Consider the following 20,348-nt stretch of genomic DNA (forward strand, 5'->3'; position numbering starts at 1 on the left):
CTTTGATTTCTAATATTAATCCAACTTTTTGTTCTCCTCACTAGCCACAATTAACTCTTGTCTTTCACTTTTGTTCTGATTGCTTTCTTGAATCTTTTTTATAAAATAAAATTTTAAGCAAGTGGAGTCCTTACCAACCAGGACACTTTGGGAAGTAAAAAGAGAGCAATTAATGATTAAGCTGGACAACAGCTTAACCTGAGACTGTTTGGGGTAAGATAAAAATGTGGTGTCACTCTAGAAATAAATAATAAACATAACAGAGAACAACAGTTATTCCATTCTCAGGTTGGGGATAATTAAAGATAAACATATGCCCTAAATAGAGAATCAAAGTTATGTGTTTATCATTCATTGTGTGTCACAACTGTTGATTAGAGTTTAATATTTATTACCTCTTAGGAAATTTTGTAATTAGCCACCGTATCGGGAGAGAAAAAAATCTTGGGCTTTCTTAAATGTATTTAATTTCTACTAAAAGGGAGAGGGAGATCCTTTAGATCTGGAACAGTGATCACAATAGAAGTTTCATTTGTGTGTGATTTATGGAGACTTGGAATAAAGGCACTATTGACCAGTATCAGATTTCTAATGACTCTATCTTGTTTTTCCTAAGCAACTTCTCATAAACTTTTGTAATATCTTAAGCAGCCAGCTGATACTATGTTCAAGCCTGTTTACAGAGCTATTAATAAAAGCTATGTGGCAACTCCAGGAAGAGAGTCAAACCATTTTTTTTCTCTTCATTGGCTGAAAACAGTTTTCTGCTTATTTTGAAAAACATGAGATCACTAAAGTTCTTGATATATGCTGGATATTCTGCAAAGAAACTCAGAGAAAATAAATGGGATTCTAACTTATTACCTAAAGGACTCATAGTCAAAAAGGAAAGTCATTGCCAATGCCTTGACTGCAAAGTCTTTCCTATGTGGAGTGAGATTTCAATGTGGTACAGGTGAATTTAAAAGAAGATGGGACTTTTTTTCTGTGTGTGCTCAGAATCATGCTGTAATTCAAGTTCTTGGTGGCTGATCTGTTTTTTGAAGTAAATTAATATTCTCTGATTAAACAAACTGAAAATTTAAGAACTACCATTTATTGATTTCTGACTACATGCCAAGCACCATGCAGGCACTTGACAAGCGTTGTGTTAATCTGTTCTCAAAACAGCTCTGTGAAATGAATGTATCATTAGCTCCATTTTTACAGTTATGAACCTTAAGCCTCAGGGACAACAAAGAATAAAGAGACGATCAGAGCCATCTGATCTCTAAGCCCTGCTCTTTATACTATTTCATACTGCCACGGTAAAAAAACTATCAGTGTGAAAATGTAAAGCTCAGCTCTGGGAGCAAGGAGAATGGCCAGAGAAAGATAACAATAATAGTAACAGCAGCATTTAGGTAGCAAGCACTCTATGCCAGGTAGTTACATATGTCTCATTTAATTCTTGCAACAGTCCTGTGAGAAAGGTACTATGCCCACTTTACAAACAGAGAAACAGGAGAGAAAGTGATATACTCTCCAGCACCCTGCAGCATTTCTTGCCCTGGTTAGTTCCCATGTTACAAGTGGTCTCGATGTTTCTGTGTGTGTGTTGCTTAGCATTTTGCAGTTTTTAAATCACTGTTTGCTTTATTTCATTCTTACGATCATCCTCATTTTACAGATAAGGATATTGAAAAAATCAAGAGCTTAAGCTATTTCCCCAAGGCCATGGCCATTGGGTTATTGGCAGAAACAGGATTTGAGCCCAGGTGTTTGTTTGTTTGTTTTTAATTTGAGAGAGAGAGGCAGAAGGAAAGAAAGAGAGAATCCTAAGCAGGTTCCACACTCAGCATGGAGCCCTACATAGGGCTCAATCCCACGACCCTGGGATCATGACCTGAGAGGAAATCAAGAGTCAGATGTTCAACCAATGGAGCCACCCAGGCACCCCAAGCCAAGGTAATTTTATACCTAGCCCAGGATTCTTTATTCTGGACCACACTGCATATCTGAAATATGGCTGTAAGGAACAGTACAATCCTAAACTTTTCAAGCTGATGCTGACCTATATAGCCTTATGTACTGAAAGGAAAGAATCTAAGCTTGATTTTGAAGCAGAAGCCATATATTTCCTGTTTCAGGCCTGGCTGTAGGACAGAATGATTTCGGTTCACTTTAAGGTGGCAACCACTTTGCTTAAGGTCAGACTTGTTGGCAAAGGGCTTCTCTCCCTGCCCTTCTCCCTGATCCAACAACAGTGCAGATTTTCTTAACTCACACCAATATTGATACTAAGTGTAGAACTTATCAACTAATTAGAAGCAAAGGAAAACAGAGGCTATATGAATACAGGTAACAGTCACCATTTATAGAGTGCTCTCCATGAACTAGGAAATTTACATGACTTTCCTCATCCAGTTCTCTCAACTTGAATAGGTGCTGTTGTTTTTATCTTGAAGAGGAGAAAATGGAGTGTTGCACAGGTAACTTTCACACTCAGCTGGTGGTGGTGATTTTAATCCAGCCCTATAGAAACTGCCACCCTCCTGATTCCGTAAATTCAGCCCCCTGATAGGCAGAGATCTGTCCAGAGCAAACATTCCAAATCCTTCAAGCCCTTCTTGCCCCTCGACAGTAATGTAGGATGCTAACAAACACATTAAGATAGGGCAGTGCAGGTAAAAGATGGGAAGAAGCAGGAGTATATTTGTTCCCGTCCCCGTCTTACTTTTAGTCTTCTAGTCTAGAAAATCTCCTCGTTCCTTCGTAGCAGTTATCCCTATCTGAAAGTATCTGCCTTGTTTGCGTGTAATTTTTCTGTCATCCCTACTGGAATGTAACCTCTGTGTGAGCAGAGTAGAGCCTGTCCTCTTACTCCTGTCTTTCCGGTCCCTGCCACAATGCTTGGCACAACGGAAGTGTCAGTAAATAGTTTACCCCATAGTGAATGAACTGATAGCACGCAAAAGCTGAGATGTCCCTGCTGAAAAAAGGGGGACTATTCCCTTTCTCTGGTAAACTCCTTGATTAAAGAGAGAGAGAGAGAGAGAGAGAGAGGGAGAAAGCTTTGGAACAATCATTTCTAAAAGGCAAAGAAACCCTTGGTTTGCCAAGATTTACAGAGAGCTGTGATTATGAGCTTTGCAAGCCATTGCTCCTTAAACATTGTCAGATTTTTTTGTCTTGGTAAACCTCTGCTAGGAATTCTGACAACTCCCCTTCCTCACCCCTCCACCCCTCTTCTCCCAGTCCATCTCTAGTGAATACACATCCTTCTCCTGCCGACCAGCTACATATCCGGGTTCACAGACGAAGGCCCAGGTGGCTCTTCACTAATGGCTCATCCGTTATCTGTATGAAGAGTCAGTGCCTTTTCTGGGTAGATTTTTTTTTAAAGCTAAATTGACCTTTGGGGGGGGGGAGCATTCTACAGATAGCAATGTTTTGCTCTCTATTCATCTCTTCTTTCCTTATTTCTTGTCTTCTCTTCGAATCTATCCTGCATACCTTTCTTCAAAAATTGTCTACTGAGTATTCCTAATGCAGACTGTGGAGATTTTTTCCTTTCTGCCTCACTTTTCGAGCCACCACAGTGCTAACAGGCTGCTCTGAAGAACATACCCTTCCTGCCCTGCCATTGCCCCCATATTCCTTACTCAACATTTGGATATTTTTACGGCATATATTCAGTTTGAAAGATAATACTGATACTTTGTTTTATATGAACATTTATACACCAGGACCCTTGTGAGGCACTGACTTCATTGGGATACTTTATGGCTTAATACATCTGAATGATTTATATCTCATTTTGTCTAAGCATTTATGCTAATAAATTTAACAGATTCCCCAGTACTGCCTGGTCCTTCATTTTCTTCAGAGGGTCAAAGCGAGAGGAAAATAAAGCAGCATGTTACTAAAGAAAGAAGGAAGAAATTGGCCTAACCGATTTAGAACACAAATAAAATTAAACACAAATAAAATCTCTGATTACAGTTTAGCTGGAGCAAGTCAAGTTCCTAGATCCAGATAGATTTCTGTAATTAAGCTGCTTCTCAAAGGCAGAATCACAAAATGACAGAATATTTAGCAAGCTAATTTACTGAGGTATATATTTCGGTCCCATATAATTAAATCCAACACTTAGGAAAAACACGGGGGGAAGAAAAGCCCTGACAACTATTAAACTGAGTGCAGCCGGGAGAGGGAAAGGGATAAGATAAAATCCAGTCTATAAAATATATTCCATTATCTTTTATAGGTTAAAAAAAACACAAAAGAATACTTGGAAAGAATCTTCTAAGCTGGGAAGATTTTAAGATTGTGTGGAGATTTTTTTTTTTTTTTTACAGGTGCAGAATAAGTTGGGTTTTTTTTTTTTCTTTTCCCCATTTTTTCCCCTGTTGTTTGCAAAGTTGAATCTGGGGTCAGGAGTTCTAATTGTAACCTCAGACTAGAATTCCAGATGGTGCGCTGAGGACTGCGAGCAACTCTCAGTTCATCAATTTCATGGGCCTACGTATCTGCTCTGGCCACGGCTCGGCCTCCATCCCCACTGTGGCATTAATGCAGAACAAATTGAGACATATCCTCTATATAATTAGTTCCAGAATTTAAAAAGATTTACGGTATAATAATAGAGGCAGCGCTGCGGAATCCTTCCAATGGGGACTCTGGGAGCTTGGGGACCATCATCTCGCGGTGGCATCAGAACAGACGGGTAACTCTGGCGATTCCAAGAACTGCACGCTGGGGGAGAGGGGTTATTTCTGCAAGGCCCAGGTGGTGGTTCTCGCCGGTCCTGAACGCCAAACTGGGTCAGAGAACGGAGTCTGAACTGTAGACGAGTGGTTGTTCAAAAACATCGGGTTATTTTTTCAAAGGAGCAGAGGAAACCAGGGTGGAGGGCAAGGGGAAGGTGGACTCCGACAAAAGTCCCTCCTTGACTTTTTTTTTTTTTTTTTTAATTTAAAGAAATGAAGCTGGGGTTTCTACCGCCAGCACCGGACTGGAAACGGGCTTAAGCGCCTGACGGGAGGCCGGGGGTAAGCAGATACCGAAGAGTTGGAGTCTTCAGGGTGGAGAGGAGCAGCCGGTAGGCTGCCCGTCCTGCGCTCGGAGCTCCCGGCTCTAGCTCCTGCGCGAGGTGCTAACCCAGCGCCACTTCCTCGGGGCGGCTGGCGGTCGAGCCACTCCTCTTCGGCGTCTGCGGCCCCAGCCCTTGACAGATCGCAGTGCTTCGGTGTGTTTATTCAGTTGTCGGCGGCCGCGGGGTGACGCCCGGAGCGCAGCCTGGGAGTATGCGCTGCCCCCTGGGGCCGCGGCTGCTCCGCCGGGCCCGGCTCTTGGTCAGAGCCGAGGTCAAAGTGGGCGGTTTAGAGGTCCTCAGTACCCCCTCCCACTCAGCAGCGATTTTTTTGATCTTGCAATAATTAAGCACTTTCCAGGCCAGGATGCGTTTTACCAACGTACCAAAGCCATATGGATTGTCAGCTTCTCTCTCCCCCTCCTTTCTTTACTCCTCATTCCATTTGCTCTAGGGAGGCAGAGGGGTCGTGGGGGTAAAGCCCCGAGCTAGACGTTGAGAGACCTGGATTTCAGCTCGGCTTTGCCACTATCTTGCTACGCATCCTTAAACAAGAATAGTGACAAAATTGTAACGTTTATTGGACGCATAAACCAACACTATCCTCCTGTCTAATCCTTATGACCCCATGAGGTGGACGCTAGGATTCCACTATCCCCTTTGATCAATAAGAAAACTAAGCCTCAGAGAGGCTATGGAACTCATCCAGGGTTACACAGCTGTTACCTGGTGGACCTGAGGTTCCGTTCTCCGACCACCAGTTCCTTGCTCTTAACCACTGAGCTCCACAGCTGCCTTTCCTCCGCTGCCTGGGCCTCAGTTTACTTCTCTGTAGACGGGGAGTTGAACTTCCATCTCTGCCAAACGGTGATTCAGACCAGCTCCTCTGTGCCACAGGTCTCAGCGCTGACGTTCAGTGGGAACGTGGATGAGAGAAGTGCGCGGCCAGGTCTACACAGCCCTCATTTCCTTGGGCCTCGAGCTCCGGAGGTGCAGGACAGCGCCTACATGCGGGGGCGGGCTACAGAGTGGACCTTCCTCCCGGCCAGACTGTCTGTCTCTCCCTCCGGCAGGCTCAGGGTGCCGAGGCCAGCGTAGCGGGCGCGGCTGCCCGGTTAACCGCCGAGCTCCCGCAGAGAACGTTACCCAACGGAGGAAGTGAGACCTCAGTTGGCTGGTTCCCCCGAGGTGGCTCAGGCGCTCCAGGGCTTCCGGGCGTGGGGATGGGCAGGGGGCATTCGAGTGAGGCCCTCTGGGGTGAGGCCCTCCGACTTCGAGCAGCTCCGGACGCACAGCACTTACTTCTTGACCCCGCGGGTTGCAGAGAACTCCTCCCACTCCTTCGGACTACTAAATCGGGGTGAGGAGGCACCCCAGGATTGAAGCAGGGATCGCACTACTGTTCCTCTCTCCCTCTAGGATTCTCAGACAACAAATGGCGGTGGAGAGAGGAGTCCTAAATTTTCTCGGCCCCCCCCTTTCCCCTCCACCCCACCCCACCGGTGAACTTCTTCTGTAAAACATAAAGGCAGGGAATTAAGCACTTCTGCCCTATCTGGCATTCAAAACCACAAAATCTCCCGTTCAAACCACCTCCCCCCAAATACCCACCAAAAAACTTTGCAATGTTGGGTGAAAGAGAAACAACCTGGATCTTTTCGTTTGCAAATGAAAATCCCTGACTTTTCATAAAGGGCTTTCCTTCCCTCGTGGCGCCTGAGTGAGTTCTAATTGAGAAAAATTCCTTCGAAGTAGAAATAAAAGTGGGAAGTGTGAGACAGGGGTCTGGGGCATTCTAAGGGCAAAATGGCCTGAGAAGTTTCGTCTCGCGTGGCCTTTCTGCACCAAAAGGACCAAACGTCCTTGCCCTCTGCCTAGCCCTCAGCCCGGCTGCAGGTTTAGAGATGGCACTTGTGGGAGCCTGGTGGACAATCCACAGAGTGTAGGGGGAGGACGAGATGGTCTCCAGAGCCTTTTCATTTCTTTAAAAATATATAAAGCTTCTGAGTGGAAACAAGCACAGTCAAGCACCAAAGTAGCCGCAGAGAGGGGTGCAGGACCTCGTAGGTGGCCTGGGGAACAACCCGGTAGCGCCTGTGCCCGACCTTTGCCCTCACCGTCTCCTGTGCCTCTAGGACTAGCGACCCCAAGAGGAGGGAATTTTGTTTGGCGTGTGGGCCCTGAGCGTGCTAACGGAACTCCCACTTCCTTCGTTTGACTCAGTGCAGATTAAAAGCAAAGAGCAAGAAATGGAGAGTAAGTCAAAGCTTTTTAAAACGTTCTGTTTCTTTGTAAAACTGCGGCTACCTTGGTTGTCGCTTCGCTAGAGCTGCGGGCCCCATCCGCGGCCAGCCTGGAATAAGAGGCCTGGCGGCAACCGGCCGCTGCCCGCCCGCGCTCCAGGCGGTTCCAGGTTGCGCCGTCGCCGCTACCCCCTGCCTCTCCCGGGCTTTTCCACGTGCCCCGAAACGCACTCCAACCCGGGTTCCCAGCGCTTCTCCTTGAGTAGGGTCTGCATCCCCTAAAATCCTGACTGTTCTGGAAGAACCAAAAAAACAAAACAAAACAAAACAAAACAAAACAAAACAAAAAACAAAAAACAAAACCAAACCCCAAACACCTGCCCTGAGGCGCGGGGCTCCCAAAGAGTGACTAGTTGGAGGGAGGAGTCTGTTGCGGCGATGCCGGGATCTCAGAGCTCCAAACTATGCGAACGCTGCCACCGACTGTGGGCCACTGTGTGCTTTCCTTCGTGGTCCTCCTAGCCGGTTTGCGCCTTCTTATCAGTTACTGCTTATCCAGAATGGTACTCTTGACCGTGAGCAGAGGCCGAGATAGGTGGGATTAACTCTAGGCTCCAACCTCTCCCCGCGTGCTTGTCTTCGAATCCTTCCCACCCCTCACCCTCCAAAACGGGCTCTGAGATTATCCAGTCAGAATATGTGCAGGCTCTGGGTGTTTCCCTAAGGGTATTCTTCCTTCCCAGACTAGTCGCTGTTCACTGGAAAGGAAGATTAAGTGCCGCTGGCCCCGATTTTTAGGCAGGCAGCAACTGCCCTCCTCTGGGCGCAAATGTCACCAAGTTAACCAACTACCAAACGATCGAAACATGCCGTTTATCACAGCTGATGCACCCCGCCCCCCAAGTCACCCACGTTCACCTTGAGTCTGGCCTCTGGAACCCACAAGGTGTCACCCCCACCCCAGTGAACCTGAGATTACGGCCACCACTCCTGCCCGGAGGCTCTAGAAACGAAGCAAGAGCCGGGCTTGCGGGCGCAGAATGAAGGAATTCGTCTCTCTGAAGCCCGGGAAAGTATTCCGTGCTTTCCTGAAGTTCCCGCCGTCTGGGAGCTCACCTGCCCCTCCCTTGAGCCCGCCCTCTCACATTAACAACCCCCATCCCGCCCCCCCCCCCCATCACAAATGGATGTAGTGGGGACATTCACTGCTCACCTGGAGAGGCTCTCCCAGAGGCGCCCACACTTGAGAAGGCCGAGAAGGGGAGGTGGGGGGAGGGCTGTGTCCCACAGGCCAGCTGGGAGCGCGTGGCGGGTAGGAGAGGAGGGTGTTTCCTAGAGGTAGGCTCCCTCAGGCCCGCCCCCACCCCCGCCGCGAGGGCGCCCCCGCCGAGCCGCGCGCGCCGCCCGGCCAGGCTTGGGCTGCGGTGTGAATGGAACTGCCGAGGCTCCTGGCTCCTCCTCCTCCCCCGCCGCCGGCCCCTCTTATTTGAGCTTTGGGAAGCTGGGGGCAGCCAGGCAGCTGGGGTAAGGAGTTCAAGGCAGCGCCCACACCCGGGGGCTCTCCGCAACCCGACCGCCAGTCCGCTCCCCCTTTCCCGCCCTCCCTCCCACTCATTCAGTCACCCACCCACCCAGAGCCGGGACGGCAGCCCAGGAGCCGGGGCCCCGCTGCCTCCTTGCCGCGATCCTGGACTTCCTTCTGCCGCAGGAACCGGCTTCCACGTGTGCCCCGGAGCCGGCGTCTTCTCACTCGCTCCGCTCCGGGCCAGGGTGCTTTCCGCAGCCCGAACAGCCGGGGCTCCGGGGCCCGGGTGGCATCTGGGGCAAGTTAGGAGCGGCCGAGTCCAGTGCCCAGCATCTGCAAGGCCGAAGGAGCGGCGGGGCGTCCGGGGCTGAGCCGCAGCAAATGGGCTCTGACGTGCGGGACCTGAATGCACTGCTGCCAGCGGTACCCTCGCTGGGTGGCGGGGGTGGCTGCGCCCTGCCCGTGAGCGGCGCCGCGCAGTGGGCGCCAGTGCTGGATTTTGCACCCCCGGGCGCCTCGGCTTACGGTTCCTTGGGCGGACCCGCGCCGCCGCCGGCGCCGCCGCCACCCCCGCCGCCGCCGCCGCCTCACTCCTTCATCAAACAAGAGCCGAGCTGGGGCGGCGCGGAGCCGCATGAGGAGCAGTGCTTGAGCGCCTTCACCGTGCATTTCTCCGGCCAGTTCACCGGCACAGCTGGAGCCTGTCGCTACGGACCCTTCGGTCCTCCTCCGCCCAGCCAGGCGTCCTCCAGCCAGGCCAGGATGTTCCCCAATGCGCCCTACCTGCCCAGCTGCCTCGAGAGCCAGCCGGCTATTCGCAACCAGGGTAAGCAGGCCGGGGAGCGCCCCCTATACGCGGGGTGGTGGCGCCGGGGCTACAGCCCCGCGCTGGCACTCCCCTGTCCTACCCCTTCCCTGACCCCAGCGCTTACCCGGCTGCCTCCCCAAGGACTGTGTGGATAGCGGAAGCAGCAGCTAAGGGAGAGGAGGCCCGGGAGAGGGAGAGGGAGTACGTGCCGGCATAGGCCCCCGACATCCTCCTGAACCAGGAGCCGGACTGGTTCTCGAGAGCCCGGAGGTCATCTGGAGCCCCTTGCACCCCGGGAGATTCCGGGACTTAGAGTCTCTGTGGGAGTGGGAAGGGGGAACGGGTGTGGTGTCTGGCGCTGTCTCAGGAAGGTGTTTTGTGATTCAAGGCACCACCAAACTGTTAGGAGGCACTGGACCTTTTTAGCTTTTAAATTGAGGGACCAGCACCGGGTGTGCAGCCGGTGTTCCTACCCTGAGCCAAAATGTCAGGAGCCGCTCCAGCCCCTAATACGGTGATGGCACACATTAGACGTGTGATAAGTATCACGGAGCAAAGAACGAGGCAAGGAACCCGCTAGCAAGTAAACAGTGGCTTTCCTGGAACCGTGTCCCTATGGTAGTATAAGAAGCGGATGTCTCCTGGCGTCCAGCTCAGGCTGCGTCCATGAGGGCTCCAGGGCTGGAAGAGAACTCTGTTTATCCTCTTCCAAGCTGTGTGGGACCGGGTCCTCCCTACCGTAGGGCCCAAGCACAGGCCCTCCTTTCAGCGCGCCTTGCCTCCTTCTTGTCGTTAAACTCGGGGCTCAGATGAGAAAAGATTTTTGCAAAGCATGGGAGTTAGAACAAGAACAATTTACTTGCCCACTTCAGTCGGTGTACACACAGGGACACAGCCAATAGTTTTCTCATCCTCTCTGGCGCCCGCACACCTATTCCCCTCAGGAACTAGCGTGGAACAAATCCTGCCGAGCCCCTGTAGTTTGTTTTACAAATTTATCCTAATTGGACTTCTGTGCTGTGTGAGAAACTATATCAATTTGAGTTGATTCACTATTTTAGGAAACGCCTTGCGAACTCAATGGCGGAGGGTTTTGCTGGAACAAAATTTCGCGCTAGCTTAGGGACTGGGATGCTTCTGGAATGCGTGGGATGGGAGAAGTAGAGTGTGGACCGTTTGCAAGAGGTGCCAGGGCTTCCAAGGCACTGAAGGGCTCTATGCTTCCCGAAGATTCCTGCAACTTCTAAAGGAGTATCTTCAGGCGGTTCCTAACTTAACCCAGCCTGGAGCACCTGGCTCGCCAGAAGCCCTGGTGAAATCGAAACCGTCCTCCCCTCTTCGTTCAGGGAATCTGGGATCTGTGTTTTGAGGAGCAACCGCAGGCAGGCTCACGGGGGCCCCTCCACTCAAGGTCTTTCTAAATGAAGTTCTTGATTCGCCCCAAGGGATGTTGGAACAAGTCGGTGTCGATTCAGAGGCTTGTGTTCTCTGATCGTGTCACCTCTAATTAGCAGGTTGTTACCTTTTGCAAATCTCCAGGTCTCAGTTTCCCCATCTGTAAGAGGAAAGCTGAAATGGGCAACTTGGGAGCTGGGCCTCACCTGAAGTTCTGTGCCACTGGAGCAGAAATCCAACTTTCCTCTGACTTGGGGTTCTAAATTCAGAAGGCAGGAGACCACCTAAAATTGACTGGACCAGAAACCCACAAGACTGGCAGGCAAGGGGTGTGATGTGAGTCTGTGTGTGGATGTGTGCTCTTTGCAGAGTCTGAGAAGCCATTTGGTCTATTTATGGGGCTCAAAATACTACCATGCTGTTATCATTTATTTGAGTTCATCTAGATTCCGTGATGACTTTTGGAACCAGGGCTCTCTCACTTTGTTTGGGCCCCTTCTATAGGCAGGTCTGGTGCCTGGGATCCCATCAGGTTAGCATAGGGTTGGGGGGCGGTGAGACTGTGGACTTCTTAGCCAGCAGGCACTACATTTAAGGGAAATGTCTGAATTCCTGTCTAGTAGGTAGGCCCAGCCGCTGATGAGATAAAAGTCTTGGGAGTTGGGACCAGAATTGGCAGGTGGAGTTCTCTTCTCGATTCTGGGAAAACCCAGTGGAGAGCCAGCCCCAGATATGTACCACAACCTGTAAGGAGGTTCCTGTCTGTGAACTTAGGTTTTTCTTGCATTGAAAATGTAAAACGGGTCATGCTTGCCTGGCTGTTGGGACTTACTGGGCAGCTGGGAGCTGGGGTGGGAATGTCAGAAGCTGCTCAGCCCTGGCCTTGGGAACCCTGAGATTCTAGATTTATCCTCTTGATTTCTGGTGTTCCTGTGGCTCCCCCCAGGAATGCAGGGCCTGGCGGTGTGTGTGTGTGTGTGTTGGGAGAATCAGGGGCATCAGCTCCTTCCCTAAAGTATGGGAATGGCCATCAGCAGACCCAGGCCAAACTCCAGCAGAGAGGAGTCAAGACTCTGAATCCCCGTTCCTAGGCAAGGCAGCCTTGCCGTGGCCCACACGAGAGGACAATTGGCACCCTCTCCTGCCCCCCCTCCAAGGGATCATACCATCACCTCCCCATTTTTTTTTATAATTTCTTAAATAGTATATAGGTGGTTTCCTAATATCATAAACATTAACTCAGCAAACATTTGTTGAGCCTCTACTCTGTGCAAGGCACTGGGAAGTATTAAGACAGAGTGCATCTTTTAAATATCTCACAGCCTGACGGAGAAGTTGCTTATTTCTGGATGACAAAATCTAGGCTCTAAGAGATTATGTGTGCAAGAGGTCCCTCTGTGGCAGAGCTGGGACTCGAACCCAGACCATATTAGGTTACTTCTACCTCCTTTTCCAGGGATCTTGGCCCCTCTGTTGAGATGGATTTCCTTTGCTGTGTTGGATGGGCACTGAACCAATAGTGGTCTGGACGTGAGGGCTCATGGTTTGTAAGGGCAGTCAGTAGTGGAGTGAGGACTTGGGTAGTCTCAGACTTAATGCGCAGGGGGCATCACCAAGCCACCCTAGGGTCAATGAAGAGATCAGCTCTATAGAAGGGCCAAGGGCACTTCTCTTTGAGTCACTTGAGTATTTCGTTGGGGGACAGATTTTCCCCTATTCTGCCACAGCTATGGAGTCATCATTTCCAGCCTTCTGACCCCCTTCCTAACTGAGCCTGATGTCCATTCTACCCCTCAGCTCTCAGGAGGCCCGGCGGCCAGGCTGTTCCCGGGTTCCTCCAATGCCTCGAGCGGGGAAAAGACGCGCAGAGCGTGTCTCTCCTCTCCTTGCGGTCAAGGTTGCACTCCATTCCCAGCACGGACTAACCGTGGGAAAAGCGCTACCTTGGCCGATTAGAGCCTCTCCCTCTCGGGCCTGTACAAGGAGCCTTTGAATACGCTGCCCTTTTTCGCCAACAACTGTCCCTCCCTAGGTCCCCGCCCCCATGCTCTCAACGCCTAGACCAGCACGAGGCCCCAGGACAGCGCGATCTAATCAGTCCCGCGTCCGATAAGTTTCTAATTAAAAGAGCCCTCCCTCCCCTCCGCTGACGCTTTTGCCTCGGCCCCTCCCGGGGGGTCTTGAGGGAGGGGGTTGGAGGCTGGCCTTTGTCCCCGGGTCTTCCTGTCCTGTAAAGTGGGGGGCCTTGGGAACCTCGCTGGACGCAGAGCCGACGCGGCGGGTGCAGGAGCTGCATCCTGCAATCCCACAGTTGGCGGAGCCCGCCTTAAAGAACAGCACCGTGCCCTGGGCCACAGCTTCTATTCATCAGTTCAGAAATGGAGAAGGGTTTGTCTAGGGACAATTTCTTTGCGGCTTATGTTTCTCCTGTTTAAAAAATTTTCTTTCAAAATTCGACCTTTTTTCTGCAAAATGTGGCACTGAGAGCCAAATTTCGTTCGTAAGCTGACAGGCCTCAATGGGGCTGTGCCTTTGCTCCCAAAAGGAAGCCCAAGGTTCTCACCCAGCCCTGACAGCTAATGGGGCGGGGGGTTATCTTTGCCTACTTAGCAGGCGATAGATTGAGGACTCTGGGGTCATGCAAATTATAAAAGCTTCTTAAGTTGTCAACTTGTGGCACCAAGCAGTGTGCGAGACTTGGCCGGCCTAGTACAATCTGGTAATTGGGACCTGTACCCACCCTCTTCCCCACTCCACTCCAACACATAACACTGCCCGGTGTGGGTAGGAGAGGCTGGGTTTTTGTTTTTCTTTGGGGGGTTATGTTTCAAAGATTGGGGTAATGGTCTCCTTCCTCTTTCCATTCTAAGTCTTCACAGACACTTGTCACAGAGCCTCTGTCATGCCTGGGGCAAGAGTAGGGGGTGAGGGGCCTTTTCACCCACCCACTTCCCCGAAATTGAATGGAGTTTGGAGATCCAGTGCAGGGGCTGGGTGGGGGTGGGCCGGCACTGTGGCCCTGCATGAAGGCTGTGTGAGCGTCAGGGCAGATCTCATTCACCTCCGGTCCTGGACCCTCAGTCCTGAGACTCTTGGGGACTGCGTGTATAGAAGGGAGGGAATCCCACCAGTCAGTCTGGTCAGGGTTCCAGGACTGATCTTTATCTTAGCTGGAGGATGCTTTTTCCCCAGAGATGGCAACAGTTTCCCAAAAGCTGGTGAGGAATAGATTTAAAGCAGTTTAATAACAATTACAGAAAGAGATTACATTTTTCAATCAAGACACTAATCAAGACTTTTTTTTTTTTTTTTTTTTTAACCCAGCCTTTGGGGAGTTGGGAAAGAACACAGTTGCCCTTAGTTTTTCCGCAGGGAAACTGTAGCAGGGGACCCGGGCACTGCCATGAAGGGAAACGGAGGTACAGTCCGGCACACTCTAAAACAAGCGCCCTTCCCCGCCTGGAGCGCAAGGAACGTGGCCCCCACAGTGGTAGAATTAGAGACGCACTGGGTGCGAGTTGGATCCGAGAGGGTAAGGAGGAGGGCATAGGACAGAGGCCGGCGGGGCCATCTGGAAGGGCCTCACCAGCTTTCCTGAGGGCCGTGGGTGTCGTGGTGTAGGGTCGCGCAGCTTCAGATAACATTACTCGGTAATTACTCTTCCCATTTAAAGCCCATGCCGTTTAACTGGCTCCGAGTAATTAATGAAAGTTGGTGCGCGGTCCCCTGATTTACGGCTCCGAGTCAGCTCGGGGTCAGCCGAACAGATTCATTTCGCTCGCCCGCGCTGCCCCGGAGCAAGAGCCGCGGTGTTTGTTTTTGAAGAAGAACTTTCTCTGGCCAGCGGTTGGCGGTTTTCATACTTCACTTGCCCGAGGTTCGGCTCAGAAGCAGAAGGCAAGGTGGAAGAAGACAAGGGCGTAAATGAATTGGAAAAGGCGGGGAGGTCAGGGTTTTTCTTGAGAAAAGGCGGGGAGCCGCTCCGAGGTCACACATTTGGGCTTGGACCAGGCTCCCCGCCGAAAGTTCTGGAGACCGGTGGGGTGGCATCACCCTATGCTGGGGTTTCGAGTACGGGGGCCAGGAGCTTCTCTACCCTGGTTCTGCTTCAGAATCACCGACCCAGTCTCACCCCTGACGCTGTGCTTCTCTCCGCCGCGCTCGCAGGATACAGCACAGTCACCTTCGACGGGACGCCCAGCTACGGTCACACGCCCTCGCACCACGCGGCGCAGTTCCCTAACCACTCTTTCAAGCACGAGGACCCCATGGGCCAGCAGGGCTCTCTGGGTAAGCAGGCGGGAATGAGGTGGGGTCCTTCTCTCTTTCTTCCATGCCACTCCCGTCCCCATAATTTCCAAACCACAGCAAATCGGGAAAGGGAGAAGAGGACATCTAAAGGGATTTTTAGAAATAATCAGCCCAATCTCACTCAATTTAAAAGAAAAGATTGAGTTTTGCCCCGCCCCCCCCCCCCAAGTATGTTAGGGACAGCTCCACTCAAACAAGCCTACGAATATGTCTACGTGTACTACGAAGTGGCTAATAAAGGACTGTGCAGTGAGAAGCTGATTAGCTCCTTACGATCTGCACGCCCTCTCTCGGCACGCGCCGGCATCCAGACCCCTTGCCCCCAGTTTAGCCGAGGAGACTAGCTGGGGATGCTCTCTGTCCCAGCCCCTGCCCTCGACCTCGCCCCGCGCGTCCCCACTCCCACCCCGAGCCCTTGGGGCGCGCTCACTCCGCTCTCCTCGGCTCTCCGCAGGCGAGCAGCAGTACTCTGTGCCGCCCCCCGTCTATGGCTGCCACACCCCCACCGACAGCTGCACTGGCAGCCAGGCCCTTCTGCTGAGGACGCCCTACAGCAGGTAGGAAGGCGTTCGCCACGGTGTCTGGGGCGCGCGAGCCGGCGGGAGCGGGAACGTCCGACGCGGGCAGCCCCGACCGCGGGCATGCAGCCCCGACCGCGGGCATGCAGGGTCCTGGAGGCAAAGGACACCTTTAGCTACTTAAAGCAAATTAAAGCAGATCTCCAGGCTCTGATTTGAAAGAAGTAGGTTTCCTCGTCTCCTGGTGTTCTTGTTTTTTTTTTTTTTTTTTAAATATAAATGAGGGCGATTACTGTTTGAGCTGAAGAAGAGTGGGGCTTCAAGAAGTTATTTTTTAAAGTCCTTTTTAAAGGACTTGAACTCCCTCGCGACCAAAGATTAAACATGGACTCGACTCGCACTCCGGTCTTCTCCCGTCTCAGCCCCCTCCTCGCCCACTAGCCACACGGGCCGGCCTTCTCTGGGAGTAATTCGAGGGCGCGTACACTCTAACCGCAGCCTTCTCCCTACCCCTGTGCCCCAGAGTGTCCCGCTGCGGCGGCGCTCGGTGGGCGTGGTTCCCAGCTCCAGGCTCCGGGCAGGGACCGGACCCGGACTGTGTGCCGGGCTGCGGTCGGGTCGCAGCAGCGTCCTCCGGGGACACGGCTCCAGCCCGCGCCCGCCCTCCTTCCTGTTCCTGGGAGGCAGAAGACCAGCTTTTTTTTCCTTCCAAGCTTTTTTCCCGTCCCTTGTGCGTTCTCCCGGCTCTCCCTCCACCCTCCACCTTCTCTCCCCCAAATTTATTCTTCAACTTTGGGTGAACTTGGCCGGCATCCCGCTTCTCCGATAGCGTTGCCTAGTAACTGGTGCACACACCGGCGCGCGCGGGGCTGGAAGGTGGAGCGGGGGGGGAGGGAAGTGGCCGCTCTCGGCCTTCGAGGCGGGGGATTGGGCGCGCATTACCTCATATTCCGCCCCTCCCCCTCCCCCCACCCCGGTGCTACGGGGATCCTGATACCGACTGCCCCCAAATGCATCTCCATCCTCCCCCCTCTGCTCGAGGACCCGGGGCTGACGTCAAGGGAAGGAGGTAGTGAGGTAATGAAGGAAGGAAAAGCGCCTGCCCTGGGAGATTGGGTGGGGGGAATGGCCGCGCCTGGGGGACTTCTAGTCCCACAGGTGGAGGAGGGGAAGGAATCTTCGCTCCCGAGCGGGCGGCGCATCCCAAAGGCCGGGTGTGCTTATGAACTTGAGCCTGGAACTGGTCTGATTCCCCTATCCGGTGGAAGTACAGGGTCGAGCTCCTTCTATTATGTATGCCTGAGACCCACGGACTTCGGAAACCTTTCCGTTTGATGGGAAAATCCGGCATACCTAATCGGATCTTGGATTCGAGATCACTCTTTTTTCCTTTCCCTTCCTTTCCTTTCCTTTCCTTTCCTTTCCTTTCCTTTCCTTTCCTTTCCTTTCCTTCCCCTTCCCCTTCCCCTTCCCCTTCCCCTTCCCCTCCCCTTCTTTCGTCTTTCTTTCTTTGAGTGAGAGGGAGCAAAGAAATGCACAAAGATTGTACAGAGAGAGGTAGAATGACCACACCTTGTCGTCTTCCTTTTCATTCTCACTAGCTAGAATCTAGTTCTATTCTTTGGCACGGCGGGCCCAGTGTTCAGCCCCAAGCTCTCTGTTTCTGTGCTTCCCCTTGGTGGGTCAGTCACTGGAACGGGTGTAGAACTCACAACCATTCTCTGTTGTGGACACCCCTACTCCCACCCCAGCAATATTGTGGTGGCAGGGTCATTGTCGTCTTTGAGGAGCTGCTCCTGCCGGTTGCCAGGGTGGCATTGCTGTTATTCTGGTAGCCATTGGGGGCGAAGTTGGAATGGTTCCCCATGGAATGACTTTAGCCCACTCCTCCCTCCGTGGTTCCTGGTTGGTGTCTTATCCCAGGCAGAGAGAAAGACCTTGATGCTGCTGGAGTGAGTGTCGTTTAGATGCACTGGGATACCTCCATGGGGCTTGGGGACTGGGAGATGTTGGAAGGGGACCATCAGAGGGGCTGAGCAACCTAGAAAGTGAAGAAGGTGGGGATGAAGTGATCACAGCCACTGGTTTCATAATTCTCTGCCCCTGTGGTGGATTCTGACTTAGTGCTGAAATTGTGGTTGTCTTGGATGTAGGAAAAGTCACTTGGGTTGCATTTTATAGGTGAAACTCTCACATTTTCTAATCCAGCTTTTGATCGGCCACTGTATAAAGCAATTTTGTTAGGTTCATCTTTTGGAAATCTTTGCTTATCCCTTTCTTCTTTTACGTAATTGGATCTTTTTTTCTTTTCTTTCTTTTTTTTTTTTTTTTTTTTTTTTTTTTTTTTGCCATTTATCCATTTTTGAGAGACAGAGCACAAGCAGGGTAGGGGCAGAGAGAGAGACCAGACTGTCATCACAGAGCCCGATGCGGGGCTTGAACTCATGAACCATGACATCATGACCTGAGCCCAAGTCTGGCACTCAACACACTGAGCCACCCAGGCGCCTTGGATCCTTTTTTGGTTTTCATTTTTATATTTATGTCACAAATATACCATTTTCTTCTGTTAGAGAAAATTTCTTTTTTTTTTTTAATGTTTACTTATTTTTGAGAGAGAGAGAGAGTGAGAGAGAGAGAGCAGGGGAGGGGTGGAAAGAGAGGGAGACACAAAATCCGAAGCAGGCTTCAGGCTCTGAGCTGTCAGCACAGAGCCCGACATGGGGCTCAAATTCATGAACCATGAGATCATAACCTGAGCCCAAGTCGGAGGCTTTACCGACTGAGCCACCCAGGTGCCCCATGTTAGAGAAGATTTCTAAGCAATAAATCTCCTAAAAAAGGATTTGTGACCCCTGTAGGAAAAAAGTCTGCTCCCTTGAATTTTGTACTGTCTTTGAAATTCCATTCACCCTACATCCATAACATTTTCAATCACTTTTCAAAGATCAGATACAGTAATAGTGATAGAACAGACAGGTATAGGATATTTTAAAACTGGTCATATGCAATTACTCCATTACGTCATTTCCTTTTTTCTTATTCCTAAAAAAAAGTTTGAGAGGGTACCTAAATGCTTTTGTGAATGCAGTGTTTGAAAAAGCATAGGAAACAAGACTAAATTTTAATCACTTAGTGGCTTAACTTTTGGGTTTTAGATATTTAGTGGTGCCTCTATTGGCCCCTGGCTCCATTCCCTTCCATCTAAAATTGGGACCTCCTGGGAAAGGCTTGCTTGTATTTTGTTAGCCTCCTTGCACTTGACCCCCTGGGGCAGCCTGCCCAGCCTCTTCCCCACTGCTTTCCAAAGCTTCTGTCTCTCCAGTCTTTAATGTAGTCTCCCTTCCCAGAATAAAGGTAATGGTACACACACTAATATTAAATAAGCAGTGCACAATATGTATTTGCTTTGAGGAAATTCTCAAAATTCTCTCCTTGTTATACAAGTCTTTTTCCTCTCTCAGGGAACAGATCTGGGGAGTTATGTGTGAACATTTGTGTGTAGATGTGAACAGTAGTGAATAGAAAATGCTCACAGTTAACTTACGGGAGGTGATAGGAGATGGTTTTTCCCATCCTCTCTGCCCTCATATGAAGGTGGGTAGAGTTCTGTCCAAAGGTTACAGATTTTGGCTTCTCTGTAGGGGCCGTGATCATAGCTGGGTGAACCATGCATGAGTCCTTTTAACATAATGACGAGGATTTATTGCATGCTGACTGTGTGTTGCTCGGCACTGTGCTAAGTGCGTCACTCAGTATACTCATTTAACTTCTGATGACTTTGTGAGGTAGGTACTCTAATCTTTATCCTACTGAAGAGGAAATAGATTCAGAGACGCAAAGTAACTTACTTTGGTCACACAGGGAGTCAGAATCAAGACCAGGACTTGATCCTCAGTCTCTCTGACTTCAAAACCCATCTGTGCTCTGAATCACTGAGGGATTCCAGACCACCAGCATCCTCCACCTGGAATACTCCCCTTATACAATCTGTGCCAACACTGTTGCTGATAAGTGTGAAGAGCAAATGCTTATATAGACTTACTTCATCCAGACACCATTCTAAACACTGTATCAGGATTGACTTCTTTAATCCAGATGATGACTTTTTGAGCCAGGTAATAGGTTATCGTCCCCATTATATAGAGGAGGTCCTGGGAGGTGAATTTGCCCAGTATGACACAGTAAGGTCCCTGATTTCAGGTAGTGAGGTTTCAGAATCCATCCTCTTACCCAGTGCACCCTGCTATCTCTCTTGATGAATAAGTGCCATTTTCTTTCCAAAGGTGACATCTGTCCGGGGCCTCAGTAGAGAAAGGTCTTTATTTCCCAGTAATGAAAGAAATCCCATTATCCGTTAGTTCTACCCATAATTTTCAATAGAAAGCCCTTAATGGATTCGGGGCAGTTTTCTCCCTGGTGAGTGTTGTCAGAAACAGACTTTCTCCTGAAGCCCTCATTCAACAAAGTCTGT

General features: G+C 50.7%; 1 protein-coding gene and 1 long non-coding RNA gene across 9 annotated transcripts in view; one reads left to right on the forward strand and one right to left on the reverse strand.

The window, feature by feature from the left end:
- LOC109271307 (uncharacterized) overlaps positions 1-8,664 on the reverse strand; it is an 88,791-nt gene extending 80,127 nt beyond the window's left edge. For both annotated transcript variants that reach the window (XR_002081923.2, XR_002081922.2), the window contains exon 1: positions 8,531-8,664. This is a non-coding gene — a long non-coding RNA (uncharacterized LOC109271307). The remainder of the gene's footprint in view (positions 1-8,530) is intronic.
- An 835-nt stretch (positions 8,665-9,499) lies between these two features.
- Positions 9,500-20,348, forward strand: part of WT1 (WT1 transcription factor) — a 49,358-nt gene continuing 38,509 nt past the window's right edge. For 2 of the 7 annotated variants that reach the window (XM_053899856.1, XM_053899857.1), the window contains exon 1: positions 16,825-16,951. Coding sequence is in view for 5 of the 7 variants with exons in the window: in XM_053899853.1 (XP_053755828.1) it covers positions 9,615-9,668; positions 15,158-15,335; positions 15,811-15,913 (335 nt within the window). In the remaining 2 variants the exon portion in view is untranslated. Of the gene's footprint in view, positions 9,669-13,241; positions 13,434-14,773; positions 14,992-15,157; positions 15,336-15,810; positions 15,914-16,824; positions 16,952-20,348 lie in introns of those variants that run through there. The other 5 variants (XM_053899853.1, XM_019456623.2, XM_053899855.1 and 2 more) reach the window with 5 other exon arrangements.

Source organism: Panthera pardus, unplaced genomic scaffold (genome assembly GCF_024362965.1).
Source record: "Panthera pardus isolate Hobbes unplaced genomic scaffold, ASM2436296v1 HiC_scaffold_12, whole genome shotgun sequence".
Taxonomy (NCBI): domain Eukaryota; kingdom Metazoa; phylum Chordata; class Mammalia; order Carnivora; family Felidae; genus Panthera; species Panthera pardus.